Source organism: Phaethon lepturus, unplaced genomic scaffold (genome assembly GCF_000687285.1).
Source record: "Phaethon lepturus isolate BGI_N335 unplaced genomic scaffold, ASM68728v1 scaffold14724, whole genome shotgun sequence".
NCBI lineage: Eukaryota > Metazoa > Chordata > Aves > Phaethontiformes > Phaethontidae > Phaethon > Phaethon lepturus.
Genome location: NW_010535606.1, coordinates 58559 through 74946, shown reverse-complemented (window position 1 = coordinate 74946; position 16388 = coordinate 58559). Strand labels below are relative to the sequence as shown.

The window sequence follows — 16388 nt, the reverse complement described above, 5'->3', positions numbered from 1 at the left end:
ACTGAACCCACTTTGCACTCTGACAAAACGTGCTATGGTTACCTTTCACTGCAAGACATTGTCTTTGGCATCACCGAACGGGAATGTTTTTGCAACAGAAATACTGGTGCCAGGTTCTGCTTTCACTCACATCTGTGACTCCTGCTGATTTCATTAGGAGTTTCCATATTTCACTAGCTCAGAAATAGGTGTACATTGTGTAAACCTGAATGCATATGGGACAAAGATTTTACGATACAGCGTATGAAAAGTCAATATTAGCTTAAGGTTTTCCTGCACAACTTCCTCCTGTGCTTTTCTTTGTGTGTGGGTAACGTGTTATACGTCATCTTAGTTTTCAGATCGATTCACAGTATTGTTTCCCAACCAGTCAGACTAGCACAGCTGAAAGAGATGCTCTGCGGCACAGTACGGAAGGAGGCAGTGGGAGGGGAGGAATGGTTTAAGCTGGTACCTCTGGTTGCCCTCATACACACTGTGATCACTGGCCAAGTTAAGGGTGATGAATCGATCTTTGCCGATAAACAACTACTGTTTGGTTATTTTGGTACAAGCTGCTTGGACAACTACTGTGTCTTAGTATCAATCAAGAAAGGATGTGACATGGTGGGAAGATCCCAACTAACATGGGACCCTTACAACTGTGGAAAAGCTAATAAAAATTGACTCCTTTTGCAAGACCAAGCCATGAATTGTACTTCTGTAGTGCAGTATGCACACTTAAAAAAATCTTAAAAATGTAACAATATGAAGACTAGAGCAATTTTAACAATAATCACTTTTCTTCCTGTTACAAGAAATTTATATAAGGAATTCAGACTTCTGAGGTATTTGATTTTTGCAAGCATCTGATTTAGTACAATGTAGTGAAAGATATTATTATACAAGGAAGAACAAGGAAAAATTACATCAAGAACTTACTTTCTGCAGGTTCCTTGGATCTTCTGCCACTGGAGGACTTCCTCAGGAGACTTCGTCCTGAGGTAAAGAGGCTGGTTAGTTCCTCCAGAGGACTGGTGGGTGTCCGAGAACGGGAACCACTCTGAGACGATGACCCGTAGGTACTGACCGAGGCATTTACCATCTTTCCTCCTTCTTGCAATGTGTTTCTGGCTGTAGAATGAGGCACTGATGGAGAGCTTCTTGAGAGACTTCCTGAATGTACAGAGTCATAAGGTGGAGGTCTTTTGAGGCTTAAGGGGGTAAGAGACCTACCCATACTGACAGGAGAAGGTGAGGTGGAGTGACTTTTAGGATAACCATGTGGAGACTGTGTTCTGTATAAAGTAGAAGGATGAGGAGGTGAGGAGGTGTGCCCAGGGGTGCTAGTTCCATGAGATACTGCCTGGTCTTTCTCCAGTTTTTGATGGCCTGGTGTATGAGGTGGCAGTGAAGAGGGAGAAGCTCCAGCTTGTTGTTTGATGTAAGACACATTTTCTAAAACGGGAAGCTTTGTGACCTCTAGTGGAGTTAGAGGAGACTCGTCAGAATTCGGGGAACACTGCACTGGTGCTGGTGGGAACACCAGAAGCGGAGGTCTGTGAGAAAGCAGATTTGGAAATGGTGGGGGTATATCACAAAGCAAGCCCTTGGGAGTAGATGGCACTGAAGACTTGGTGAAATCTAGGTCAGGCACTGTGGGAGTAGCACACTGAGAAGAACAAGTGTGATGGTCATATTCACATTGACATTTTGAATCTTGGCCTACGTCATCAAATATAGGGTATTTCATCTCCTCATAGACTGCTTCGCTTTGGTCATCCTCATCTTTTTTGAAGTCTCTGAGAATATTCCCAACCATTTCAATATAAACAGGCTCTTCTTCCTCTGTGTCTGGGGCAGGACTGCTGACCTGTGATAAAGAGGCATCCCTAGTGAGTGTTGTCTTCATAGGGCCATGCTTTTTGATATATGTTTCATCAAAAGATGTGCTTAGCTGAGTGTTTGGATTTCGTTTCGGCTTAGGAGGTGGAATCTTCTTTGTGTATTCATCACTGTGAGGTCTTGGTTTGGCTGACACTGAAAACAGAAGAAAATATAAATTTATCAGAAGTAGGTAACCCACTTTGTCAACCATAGGATCTCTGTTATGTTGTCGTAATTCTGGAATGGATTTTCTGGGACCAGCCTGTTGCTGGTTTTCTCTGGTATTACATCAGTAGAACACTATAAAAATAACACCCTATTCAAAACATTCCTAATTTTCCCCCAGAATGCTCTGACACTCTAATATTACATAGCTAGCGAGCACTGCTCTTCCTCCAAGACATCTGTTCTCTCCCAAATTCTTTGAATAGGGGACTTTCCATTTTTAAATATTATGCTTTTCAAGTATCACTGTGGGATTTTAAAGACCCAGAGTTGCCAAAGACATAAAACTACGTATCCAAATGAACTCCTTATGGCTACAAGAGAAAAATTAAGATCCTGGACATTCATACTGGAATGACAGTGATGTAGCTGCAGTGACACAGAATCAAGACCTTTATATTTATAGTAACTTCTTGCATAAAGCACAACAATTCTCTCAGCACTGACTGGGAAAGAAAACACTCACACACAAATACCATAATATTTGCTATTGGGATAATCCTAATCATTTATCTGGACTCAATCCTATGAATTAATGAGACTTCAGTGAAGTCAAGGGGGAAGAAAGTATCTCATAGATTCAGATCTTTCCTAAACAGGTTACTTCTGAAAACAATATACCATTTTGTCTTTGAAATCATAAACCAAAACATTGCGATGAAATTCAATTGAATTGAGAGGTGATGTGTTTCTTAGAAATTATCCCTTATGAATTAAACAATAAAGAAACTAATGGAAAGTGCATTTTGTTCACTTTGCATAAATAGTTAATAAAACATCTCATTACATATCGGGGTTAATAAAATGCCTCCTTAAATGTTCGGGTGAAGTCAGTTTTTATCCTAAGCGGACTCAACAAACTTACTCAGAAATAAAATTTACCACATACACTAACCCTAATTTTTATTCCTGTAGGGTAAATAGTTCTTGCATTGAAAGCCTTGATACCTCATTGCTAAGTTTCCCAATTTAAGAAAAATCATAAACTACAGGCCGGTTTAGAATGGCAGCTTTCCTGTCTTACCAATTCACTGCTCCAGATTTGCCACCGCAAGCTCAGTGCTCAGAGACATTTCTAGACTTCTGCTGACCCATCAGAAAACAGGCGGCAAATTTCTACTGTTAAACCAAGCAGTAGCTCATGGACTTAAAAACCCTCTTTTAGAAGCAGCCGCAAATGTATTGCTAAAGCCATCAGCGAGGCACTGCTCTGCCAGCCGAAAGACAGTATTTTGACAGTCTGCGAGGACAGCGGCTCAGGGCTGTAAGACATGTGCATCACAGCATCTTCCCAACGTGCTTTGGGCAGTATCAGAGGAGGCTTCAGACACAGCGTTATCACTTTGTCACACTTCTGCTTTGATCTGCTAAATAACCTCTCTTCAATTCTTACAAGGCATAGCAATACAGGCAGATGTTAAACAAGGTTCCAGTTTTTTTTAGGAATAAGGAGCTGTGAATGTATGTGTGTACACATTTATGAAGTAATGAGACCACTCTTCATCAACAGCATTTGTTTCAGCATAACTTATAACTAAGGTACAACAAAGCAAAAAAAAAAAAATCTTAGCAGAATTAAAAAAAAAAACAAACAACAAGCAACTAAAAAAATTATATTATGGTTTCATGATGGTTCCAATTAACGTGTTCCACTTTGCAGCAGGCTAGGGACATGCAAAAGCTACCACAGATAAGAGTATGTGGATATATCCTAATGCACTTTAAATTTGTCTTTTTAATTAACCCAAATTAATTTTCTTGAATGTATTAGGATAGACTTTTGGGAATGAGATGTAGGCTACCAGAATCATTTGGGCTTTGCAGAAAATACTACTCCTGTCGTATTTGACAATACTAGCAGATTTTTTCTTGCCGTGTTTCGAGCTAAATCGCTATTTCCTCTTTGTTTAGTCTGTTATTTGTATATTATGTTCATGTACATTTGACTGACATAAACTTGATCTCAATCGTCTCTCCGCACCTCTGTTAATCTAATTTACAACCCTGGCAAAAGCATTCTTCTTCAGATTGGTGCCATTAAAATGAAGAGACCGTCAATGAGACTGGCACAAACTGCCTGGTCATTTCTGAACATGTTGCCCAGGACCTGAACTCTACTTTAGGCTGGCTAAAGGATTACACACTTCGTTGCATTTGAAAATTGTGTATTTCATATACAGAGGCTTCTCACAGACTTCGGCTCCCTGTGCACCATAGAATGATAGAATCGTTGGGTTGGAAGGGACCTTTGACAGTCATCTAGTCCAACCCCCCTGCAGTGAGCAGGGACATCTTCAACTCAAATCAGGTTGCTCAGAGCCCCGTCCAACCTGACCTGGGATGTTTCCAGGGATGGAGCATCTACCACTTCTCTGGGCAACCTGTGCCAGTTGTGTCACCACCCTCATTGTGAAAAATTTCTTCCTTATATCTAGTCTAAATCCTGCTACCATCCTTAATGGATACCCGAGATACAAATGTTTGCACTCCTCTGCCTTCGTCAGACCCGTTCCCTATGCTGTCTTCCATACCTCCTGCACCATGGCTGTCACTCTGAGAACGTGCTCTGTCTTCTAGCCATATCCCCACTCTTCCATATCTTTGTCTGGAGAGATATTAGTGATGGACAAAGTAATCAAAAGATGCTCTTGTGCTGGAGGTCATTCACAAGGCTAGTGTTAGCTGATATTTTTACCCAAAAATAGCTAAAAGTGGTTGAGTACTGTGTTTTCAAACAAATTGCTAGAAATAGCATATTTTGTCTCTTCCCTCCTCCTTCCATTTTCACAGTTTTTATCCAACTGACGATGTTCTGCCATGTGGTCTAGACCAGTCCTTTTTTGTGGGTTTGCATATACAACATTCACAAGTTATTACATTATAGACAAGGAAATGAGAAATGTCATGGAAAAATGATGGACATTCTGCCATCTAGTCTTATAAAGTATTTTTGCATGGGTTGAAATTAAATACCACAGTGACACACGCAGCATTCTCGTCTGCCATCGCATGAGCATTAGCCTAAAATACCTCGGTGACATTATCAACAAGAAGGTCAAATGACCTAGTCTTGCTGTTTGATACACAGGGCAAGACATGACAAGGTGAAAGACTTACTTTCCATTTTCTATTAAAAGCATTTTTTCCCCTGCCACAGTTTATTTTATTAAAGCATCTATTTCCAGGAGGTGGTATGTTATTGAGATCTTTTTCTCTCCTTGACGAACTGGACTTTTCAAACTAAAATTTAAAACTAAATGCTTTAAATATTTTATAAGCCTTATAAATGTATAGAGGTACCTCCTATATGCTACAGAGAGCAGGAACATTTGGTGCTGTAAGACTTCCTAGAGAAAATACACAGGTAAATGGATAGGGTAAACAGCAAAGAAATCTTTTTATCCTGACTGGGAACAGAAGAACTGCTCAACATCTGCTGGGAACTCCCCTCAGCTGCAATGGGGCATTCAGGAAGCAAACTGAATGAGCTGAAAAAGGCTGTGGTGCAAGACACTTACCACATTTATTTAACAAAGGTTTCTACTCGGAAACAGCTCCATAGCAAGGGCTGAACTCTGCGGCACACTCGATAATGGAATATGGATCACGAACTACCGCTCCAGCCCAGAATAACACAGAAAAAAACCCGGAATCCTGCAACTGAACAGAGCTGTGCAAAGCTAATGGAAGGAGCAGGGGGCATTTGTCCAGGGCCTGTGTTACCAGTATTTGGCAGGGATAAATGTGTATGAATGCAGAAGTCCTGGCAAGATCCCACAGCCAATGAAAGGAGATTATCTGGCCATCTCCAGAGAGGAACAGGCAAGATTGCTTTAAGTACTTGACATTTATCGGGCAGAAAAAGCATTCGGTGCCTGCTGGGAACATAAACTCCTATGAAAAGCAAACCATGCTGACATATTGGTGATGCACACATTGCCGTGTGCAATGTGTGCAATTACTCCTAAACATGGAGTAATTAAGTGCTTTTCAACACGGATTACCACATCCCTGGTGCAACTGTCTCCAGTAACTTCCTTGAGACTCTGCCACTCGTACGTCAGAGCACACTGGGCCCGACCCAGAGATACATGGAAGAAAGGAGATTGAGGACTATTCCTCTCCCTGCCAGGTGCAAGTTCCCTTCAACGGCCATGTCAAAGTGCACCACAAAGCTCCCGTGAGTGCTTCTGTCGCAGGAGAGACCACCAGGTCTGCGAGGAGGTCGAGCAGACCGGCGGTGATCAGCGGAAGATCGCTCAGCCACTGCTCCGCGGTCTCTGCCCTCAGGGGAGCTGCCCTGGCCGCGGAGGCTGCGGGAGCGCGGGCTGCGATGCCAGCAGCTCCTTTTTGGCACGAGAACTGCCCAAACTACCGCAGTTTATACACTGGAGGCACGACGACCCTTGCAAACAAAACCAAACTTCACAGCGATTACGCTGCTTGGGCAGGAACCCTCCCTGTTTAATAGCATCCTACTACCAAGCAGTTATCTAGCTTTAATAAACTGCAAGAACACGCAGGCTGTAATAACTACAGTTCTCCTCTAGAAGCAAGCAGCATGGTGCTTAAAATAGCCTTATGGAAGCCCTACTGAATAAGCAGAATATGACATTTTTGAAATGAGATATTTGTAGCGCAAAGGTTACGCATAGCTTTCAGACATGCCCAGATAATCTGACTTTCATAGTTGATTTTGGAAATACAGAGTGCTTCTGGTCATCTCATCCTCCTGAGGTATTTTATTACTCTTTAAGGAGAGACTGAAATATGAAAATATGTTATCAGGTTGTTTTTTATTATTTGCTCACTGTGTGAAGAATGAGTGAAAACATCTAAAAACTAAAATGAATTTTGTTGTTTTCTATTGTCCTTTGGGTGTTTACCAGCTTTTGCAGTTCAGAGACCAAGCTGATTTATTGCGCTGTTCACCGTAACAAACAGAATAAAAATACATGAAATAGAAAAATTCCTCCCTTCCAATTTCTACAAGAGGCTATAGCATTCAATTTCTTTCTAAATGAAAAAATTATTTGGGGCCTAAAAATTTTTAACATTCTTAAAAATGTTACTTTAAATGCAGAAAGAATTAATCTTGCTGTATATTGAGGCATACCTCTATCAAAAAGAGCCTTCAGAAGTGAAGGGAAATACGATTTCTTTAATCAAACCCTGAGCATGCTGGATACTGAACCAAAGATGCACAGATTCCGATTTACATCACATAAATCAACAGAGAAAATCCATCTCTAGGGTAGCACAGAATCTATATACATATATGTTCAAGACTATGAGTAACCCCACTGGCTTTAATGAAATGAACTGCTTGTTCAAAGTTGCACATGATCTTAAGTGCATTTGTGCACCAGCGCTTATATTGGGTTGGATTTGATTATCTCTGTAGATGAAGTTTGAATATGGTTAGAGAAACTGAATTTAAAAAGGCACAGTTCCTCTGAACTGTGCAAAAGATCGGCACTCAGGAGACCCGAGGTTAATTCATCTCTCTGTCACAGGCCACAGGGCCTCGCCTGTCATTTCACCCCTTAATGACAATTTTCACCATCTGCCTTTTGCCAGTTTAGGCTCTAAGGTATTTTACGCAAGGTTTTTCTTTTAATTTATTTGTTTATATCAATCCATGCACAGTGGTTCCCATCACTGGAAAGCAACAGTAGAAAACTAAAGCAAATTTAAATGTATCTATTGGAGGAATGCAGTGTTGAACATGCATCTTTTCTTCTCCAAGGAATTTCTGAAGACAAATGTTCCTACGCAGCCATAAAATATACACACAAAGATGCGTCTTGGCAACTGACTATAGAAATGTCATCACGAGGTTGAAGTAACATCAGACAACTTATCTGTCACCAAAAAACCCTGGCTTTCAAAATAGCATTGTCCTCATGGACACAAGCCCTTTCCCTGCAGGTTACCTTTTCCTTTTCCAAAAGATGCAAGTAGGAAAAAGTGAAGCGGGAAAGAACATGGAAGGAATAAAAGAACCATCTGCTTCATTCAGACAGCTTTGCAAGCAATAGGTGGTTTCAGCACAATGATTTCATGCAGTACCTATTTCTTCCCCCTCCTGAATCTATTAGCTCTTACTGGAAGGTATTTGAGCATCTAAAGAGGACAAAACTGTACTAAAAATGAAAGGGCTAAAAGACAGTGTCAGAAAATAATACTGATGTGCTACTCGGATGTCTCGAGGCTACGATTAAGGAAACTTATTCAAAAGTATTCGGGTTCCTTTATTTTGGCTACAACTTCTTCCATCTTTTAAACTGATTGATTTCTACTCTAATTCAAGAGTGGAAACCTAGGGGCTTCAGTAGTGATATTCCAGAATTAAACACCAGTATAACAGAGACCAGAATTGGGTCCTGGAGTTAAATTCGGTTCTGCATTAAGCCAACAATGCAACTACTGCAACTGATAGGCACCACGGTTGAAGATGTGCTGCTGCCAGATTCAGCTTCGGGCTGTGTATCTGGGCCACAAAACCTACTTTTCAGCCCCAACACAATGGCCCCTTATACACTGTGTATGCCAAGGTAGCCACACCTGGCTGGGATTCAGGCAGGAACATTATGTTCCCAGCTGGCACCGAATCCCAGAAGCCAGCTACTGCACTAAGTGCCCTGCCACCAAGAGCCTCCTCCCAGCACGGCAGGGGCTGCGGGTCTGTTGCTCTGCATTATCAAGATGAGGGCAGACCCAGAGATGCCAGAACATTTCAAAAACCTTGGAGTATCAGCATGCTGGAGAAAGTCCCTCCCCAAACTGCCATGCTCCAGAGCAGACTGACCTCCAGGTTTTCTCCTCCATAGCCCTCCACTTCTCTGTGCATCCACCTGACACACTGAGCTCTGCTTATTACCCTTTCTCACAGCGAAAAGGTCTCCAAAAGCTTGCAGAAAATTACAAAGTGACTACATCTCCTTCCGAATGCCCAGCCTTGTGCTTTCACATATTTTGAACTTCACATTCTAGTTCTTTTAATGAATGAGTAATTGAAGTCCCTGATTTGTCCAGATAACATTGAATAGGCAAAGAAAAAAAGAAAAGAGAGTGTTCAAGAAAGAACTACAAATTATTTGCAATCAAGCCTTTCTGTACTATACACTGAAGCTAAAAGTTACTGTCAGTTGGCACAGCCCTGGAAAGGCAGAAAAAGCCAGATTTTGGATAACTGAGAAAAGTCAATTTGAATCATCCTCCTCTTACAGGGAAACTGATGAATTGAGTGCAAATGGAGGCAAACATAAAAAAAACCTCACAGTAATTTCTTTTAGGTTGCAATGATTTCTGAGTACCCATTTAGAAACACATCCTTGAACTCCCTCCCCAGACACAAGGGGCCAGGATCTATAGCATTTCATGGGTGTAGGTTACAGCAGTTCCAGTGGAAGCAGATTGAGGAGAGAGAGGTGGGAGGATTCTGAGTAAAGGATCCTCACACATGCAACCAATATTGCTAAGTGCAGGTTGGTTCTGTTTCAGATAGCCTGCAGTCTGCGTACGCAACACAAATTTTGCAGCCAGTGCAACAGTAGGAATAAAAAATTCTGTAACTTGTATATAATCTGAAGGAATTCTAGATATAGAAAGGCAATTGGCATAGGAATTTATCAATTGCAAGCATCACTAGATGAATTACACGAAGAGTGTGCAAATAGAACTACTGAATCGTGCTTGCAGACAAAGCGTATGTACTCTGTTGGCGGCTCTGGTGCTCTGCCGCGGGACCCTATACAGAGTTGGAGCACTGAAGAGTTAAACACGGTTACAACAGAGTACAGAAAAACAGCCACAGATCAGCAACATGAGTAAAGCCCTTCAGTTTTAAAGCCACAGTTACGGTATCTTGACTGTCATCTTGGAGACGAAACCTGAACAGCTTTCACTGTTTTACTGTAAATTAACTGTTATCGCTCTATTCTTACAGCTACCCACAAACTGACTGCATTTCACACCGAGAACGATGGCTGACATCAGCCCCCACCACCCCGCAGCCAGCATCTTCATCGCGGTGCAGCTATTAGAGCCCAGTTCTCATACAGCGCTCATCCTGCGCTAGCTGCCCCCGCTCCCGCCCTGTAGCTACGCAGCTCCCCGAATACCACGCAGAAGATGGTGAGGCTCTGCATCTGTCTGACGGTTTCTACAGGCTGTGCCGCGTGATGACTGCAAGTGCAGCAGCATTTCTGTTGACCTGCAAAAAGAAAAGCGCACTCTCCTGCTCAGAACGGGATGCTTCTGGGTATGCGTGAAGAGCTAAGCCCCACCGACACGTGCCTTAGATACCTACATCATATGACCTTGGTATGTGGTGGACACCACTATGACACCAGTAAGCCTTTGAAGGCTTAGCTGCTTATTCATCTATTACCTGCTACCCAAAGGGCACTGAAGGCCTCTGTGGTATCGTTTGTCAATGCTGACATGAAACAACGGCGTACTCCAGTCTGCGCACAACTCCTGGCTTCACAGGAATAACGCTATTGATTACTAGCTGTTGTAGCTGAGGGACATGATGTGGGAAATCACTTGGCTGGACTTTCATAAACTTCTTGGAGAAGGTATGGTACAGAGGCTTTCTGACCCAGTACTCAGAGACACTGAAACTGATCTCTGCAAGAGATGCTCTGGGTGATTTCTAAATCCAGGACCTGCACCCAAACAGTGGACTCTGAAATTATTTACAGGGAAAATGGGAAAGAAGGAAGTCAAGCTGGAGAAAGAGCACATGCTTAACAAAACAGTTACGTTTAGCTCACCTACGTAATTTATCTAGAAAAATAGTCTGTATTTACTCCCTTGATTTAACTGGTGCTTTGGTTCACAACCGTCCTGTCCAGAACACTAGTGGTGACTATATGCAAAGACTTGAATAATGTGTCTGGAGATACGAGACTCTTCGTTTTTTAGATCCACAGTAACGCCTGTCTTCTACTTACAGACACAATAAGTAGGTCAAATTCATTATTTGCTTATGTAAGTAGCAATCTGTTTGCCTAGGTTCTAAAATAATAGCAGCCCATTAAATCAAGCTGGCAGACCTACCGAGGGGGTACTGCGCGTAATACTGACCTCCTGGGGACTCCAACATGAAACGTGTTGCACCCAACTATTCCACAGGTACAGCAGCCCCACAAATGCTGCTGCGCTTCCTCAGCGTCTCCCACCAGCGATAAGGAACTAACAGGTTTCGCTAACCTCCTCTCTCCCAGAAATTCAGTGGGCTTTGTACGATCCTTTTCCTTGAGGCCACTGTATAAAAAGCCTCTTGCTGCTGCTGAATGACACATCGGCAGGCCCTTCCGCCGTGGAGCTCACATTTCAAAACAAAGCACAAAGCTGATCACGGGGGGTCAAATGAGTCACCACAGCAGGAGCATCAAGAAAGCCAATGAGCCCCAACGAACAAGAATTCAACCAAAGGGGCACTCTTGCCCGAAAGGACACAAGGTGACCCTGCAGAAGCAGGTCCTGCAGGTTGTCACTGAGCATTCTTTTGGGTGAACATGATGACAGCTGAAGCGGACAGAGCATTGTCAAGAGCAGCTCACAGGCAGGCAGCAGTGCCCGGAGATGTAACAGCTCTGTGGTCAGAGGCTGAGCATTACTGAAGTAATCGGCGTAACCGGCTTTAGGGAAAGAGCCGCACAGCTATTCATTTTACTTCCACCTCCACAGAGGTGACTCCTCTCTCCTCCTCAACTCTATATAAAGTGTTGACAAAATTACAAGCTACACATTATCAGCTGCCTCCCACTCAGAGCTTCTCTGAGCACCTGGTATCTATGATTTCATCTTGCATTTATTTGCAGAGTGGTCTACTGAAACTAGTAGAGCCTATAATAGTGTTGATCTATAAGGGTCATGCAGCCGGGCCTAATCGCCATAAATTCAGCTGGTATGGCTGCAGTGTACAGTACCCTTTTGACAGTGTTGTAAAAGCACTTCCAGACAAGCTTCAGGAGAGCCCTCTCCTGTTTCAAATGCCAGGCTTAACCTCATTGTGCCACTTGAGAAGTGAGATGGAGGATGAAAAGACAAAGATGGAGCACAAAAAAGAACAGAGGGATTGCTGCCAGAAGCTGTTCCTACCTCACCCACGACTGCAGAACCTGTTCAGTTCAACTCACAGGCAGAACTAGTGGGAACAAGAAAGAGACTTGATTAAAAACTAGCACCCTGCAAAAAAGGGAAAAAAGACCAAGGAGCCAAAGACAGAAGATGGAACAATGAGGAAAAGTGGACCTCTCTAGCAAAAATGTTTGGAAAGCTGAGGTAAATGAAAGGCAATTAAAGCAAGAGCAGTTTCACAGGCTAAAAGATCTTAGCCAGTATCTAAGGGAAGAAGCAGGCATCAACTACCAGACTATGACTGCCGAGAGCCAAGATCATAATTTGCTCCCAAAAGCTCTTTACATGAATGAACTGTATTATTATTTCCCCTTGTCTCTCCCACACTTTGTCTGCAGTGAGCACACACACAGCACTCCCCTCCTCTTCCCCTTTTTCTCCTTCCCTTCCATTTTTCCCTTCTTCTAATTTACTTATAATTTGGACCCATCCAACCTTACAGCACAGCCCCTAAGCCAGTCCTAATTGTTCAACTAAGTGCAGAACACAGTGGCATGGGTGTAGGGACAAGCCAATGCTGGCTTTGCCACTGAAAAGCCAGCGACTGCTGAAACTGTTATCCCAGTCAGCTTTCTCAGACAACATATCTTATCATTTCCTTTACCAAGCAACTTCTCATTGCAAGAAATGTTCCTTTTTATCCTGTCTTGGAGCTGTTGAAGTTCCCCGTGAAGATTGCACTAACATCTACTGTCACTAGGACACAGGGATGCATCCACACTTGGAGCAGCTGTTACCACCACAGGAAACGAGAAGCTGTTGCTATAACCCAGTGTTTACAGCCTGCTTCATTTTGCTGTTGCTCAGAAGCAAAGCTTTTTGTGGGAATTCATCCATACCACTGAGGTACAGCCTCTGATACAGGACAGCACAGAACTGCCTAAGCTCTGAGGGGGGTTGTTACTTACCATCTCCAGGGACTGTCTGTGCTGTAAACCGATAGCATTCAGCATTCCACAGAGCTGGACCATAATCACAGCCCAGATTTTGCCACCCTTATTCATGCAGTGCAGCATCAGTGATACCAACAGGAGGTTGGGAAAGGGAACTTGAGTGGTTCCTATGCTGAGAAATGAAATCCTCATTTCCACCGTGGCTGCCCTGAGTTCACAAATGAAACCCTGACAGATGTGTGGAATTTCACATTAAGCAAGGCCAGTCTTTTTCACGTATTCCCTTCTCCACTCAAAAGCCTCCTTCTCCAGTGCTGTTCACAAAAGCACTCACACATGTCCCATTAGCCCAAGTTATGACTGTGAGCAGAAATACTCTGATCATTAAGTTGATTGCCAACTACCTCACAAAACAAAGCCCCCGTCACTATTTCTGTTTTACAAAGGAGGAATCTGGGACACTGAAAGCCAAGTGAAATGCTTAAGGTCATCTGAGCCCGTGGCAGAACTGTGAAGAGCCCTGTTCCTCCACTGACACCCCTGGGAGATGGTTAGTATTATTTACAGAAGTCTCCATTTGGCGTAACACTCGCATGCAAGCACATGCAAGCATGTATTTGCAGGACCGGGATCTTACAGCAGTTACTCACTGCAGATATTTATCCAGAACAGATATAAAAACTATCTCGTCTTTAACAGAAAATAACAAATAATTCAGAGCCATAACATACATTGAGCTACCATACTTTTGTTTGCAAAAAGTAGTAGTTAAGAAAATAAACAGGCTAGACATACTATCAAGCTTTTGAATCCACACTAGCGGTATAGCTTCAAGTTTGTGCTTGGTTCACATTTGTACGTTTGCTTTTTTTGGTCATGGCGCTTTTTTTTGTTTTAATGAAATGGTTACTTACCATCTTATTCACCAAAATCGAAGTATTAAGAGACTTCCATTGTCATAAGCAAAAACATAACCCCACTAAAACTTTCCCAATTGAGGAGTGTTGTGGCACCACCACACTGATCCTAAGGCAAGGCTTACAGCCAAGTCATCCTTCAGCATTCTGCAAAGCAAGAATGTCATTGCATGGAGGGGAAAATGCCAGGAATCTTCTTCATCCCACAAAGCACTGTTAGGGCCAACAACCCAAAGGTTATACTGCTCCCGACACAGACTTGAGTTTTTCCAGGCTCACAGAGTCCTGTACTTGCAGTATTGGTTTTGTTTTACTACTAAGAAAGAGTAGCTAAGAGAAGCTAGAATTATTCAACTGTTACATGCAAGCTGGTTGTGAATGTGAAGGCAGAGTATTATTCATAGTTATCTCAAAGAAATGATGGAAGCCATGGCAAATATTATACCACTGCACAGAAATGGGTATTTAGCTATGCCTCTTGATGATGTCAAGTACACCATGCTTCATCTTTTTACTTCCAACATCTAAGCCTCTCCCCACCCTGAACAGCAGCCAGCTGCAAATCACACCAGATTTTTGGGGATGTGCTTCTTGTTTGACATGCCAGAAGTTCAAAGTTATGGCCACGAAAATCAGCACAAAAATTTGTGAGTGCTTATTGCCCACCCCGAATCTATGGAAAGCCCAGGCTGGTACACTGTCACCTCTAGGCAAGCTGGTGGCATCACAAAAAGGAAGCTGTGCTCTGTTGAGCTGTCACTGCTGTGCATGTTATCCCAACACAGCACTGTTTGCACACGTACGAATTGAAAAGCATGACATGCCAAACACAGTTGTAGCATGTCAGGCATATGTTGCTTGATGTCATCCAGCATTAAGCCAAGTGGAAGAGATGAAAGCAGCAAACCAGCGCACCAACCAAGTCTACTATATTCAAACAGTCATTAGAAAGAAATTACCAATGAAACAGGATAGCCATGACACAGTCTCACCTGGAGCCAGACCTACATCTCTTGGGGCGTGATTCTGCTAAGCACTGTGCGTTCCCAGTAAAGCCAACGTGAGTGTAGGGTGCTTGGCCCCCCCAGTATCAACCTCTTGGAAGGAAATCCTTTGAAAGCTCAGTCATGCTTCACTCCATAAGGATTTGTCTCATTGGGTTATTTAAGTGAGAACAGAATTAGGGCACCATTTAAAAGTAAGGTAACACGAAGCGGTGAAAACCCAATGTATTTGCTGTGGAATAAAAAGTGCATCTGTTTTGTGGGTTTTTTCTTTAATTCCAAATGAGTTTTTCCAGACATCTGTATTATCACAGACCAGCTCTGAGAGTAAACAGGGATTTTAGGGTTTCAGTCTGATGCCTCAAGCCCTTATTCATTTGTCCGCAATGTCTTTAACAGACAATGCCAAAGACAGTATGGTAACCAGAAGTGTAGTATGAGTATTCAAAAATCGTTATTTTTGTTGTTTCACTGGCATTTTGTTATCCTTAACTAATTCTGAAGGGCTGTCAAAATGAGGCAGGAGAATTACCTGGATTTCTCCTTCCCTCCTCTCCTGGCCCTGATTTCAGAGCCATTCAGTGATGCAAAATAATGCAAGAATCTAGTGTTTCACAGTATTTCAGCTCACAGGTGGAAATGCTGAGAAGGCCCAGTATTATGGTTCCCTGAGGTATAAACAAAAGGAAATACAGTCAAAAATATGACGACTTCTTTTTTCCAGCAGTATTCCAGGCTTGACATACAGTGGCCTGACGATCATGAATGGATTTATTGACACTATAACCTTCCAGTTACATAGGGGCTGTCTACCGAGGTTGCAAGTTAACCACGCAGTGGACAAGAGCTGCCATATGATAGCTTTCTTCAGAGATTCTCTCTTCATTGTGGTCTTTCTGCTAAAGATCATTGATTCAGACACCTCAAGAACACAGCTGAAGTACTTCCAAGGCTTGGTTGGCTCTAAAAGCAATCTAGTGACTTTCATACGATGTGAAACCTGTGCTAGTAGTCTCTCCTAGACCCCAGCTGACTGCATGAGTAAGGGTCTCACATTTCCTTGCCTTGTTGGCATGTCCAGGGACTACAGTGACCCTATTACAGTCAGCAGACCTCAGGGTGGCAGCAGCCTGGAGAAAGTCTCCTACTCCACACGTCTGCGTTACACTCAACACTGCTTTGAGGTCCTAGATGCTCTGCTAGTTCTGGGGCAGAATGATGTGAATTCACAAGCGCAGTCTGGGCCTGGGGTTGCAACCAGGCTTATAAACTCTCCTGCGGCCCGGAGCACTGTGGTACACAGTGCAGAAAAGCCCACATGCTCAGCA

General features: G+C 42.9%; 1 protein-coding gene across 1 annotated transcript in view; it reads right to left on the bottom strand.

Annotated features, from left to right (window-relative positions):
• Positions 1 to 921: 921 nt before the first annotated feature.
• Positions 922 to 16388, bottom strand: part of NYAP2 (neuronal tyrosine-phosphorylated phosphoinositide-3-kinase adaptor 2) — a gene marked incomplete at both ends in the record, with an annotated part of 23756 nt that continues 8289 nt past the window's right edge. The window contains one exon of the mRNA XM_010285896.1: positions 922 to 2019. Coding sequence (XP_010284198.1) covers positions 922 to 2019 — 1098 coding nt within the window. The remainder of the gene's footprint in view (positions 2020 to 16388) is intronic.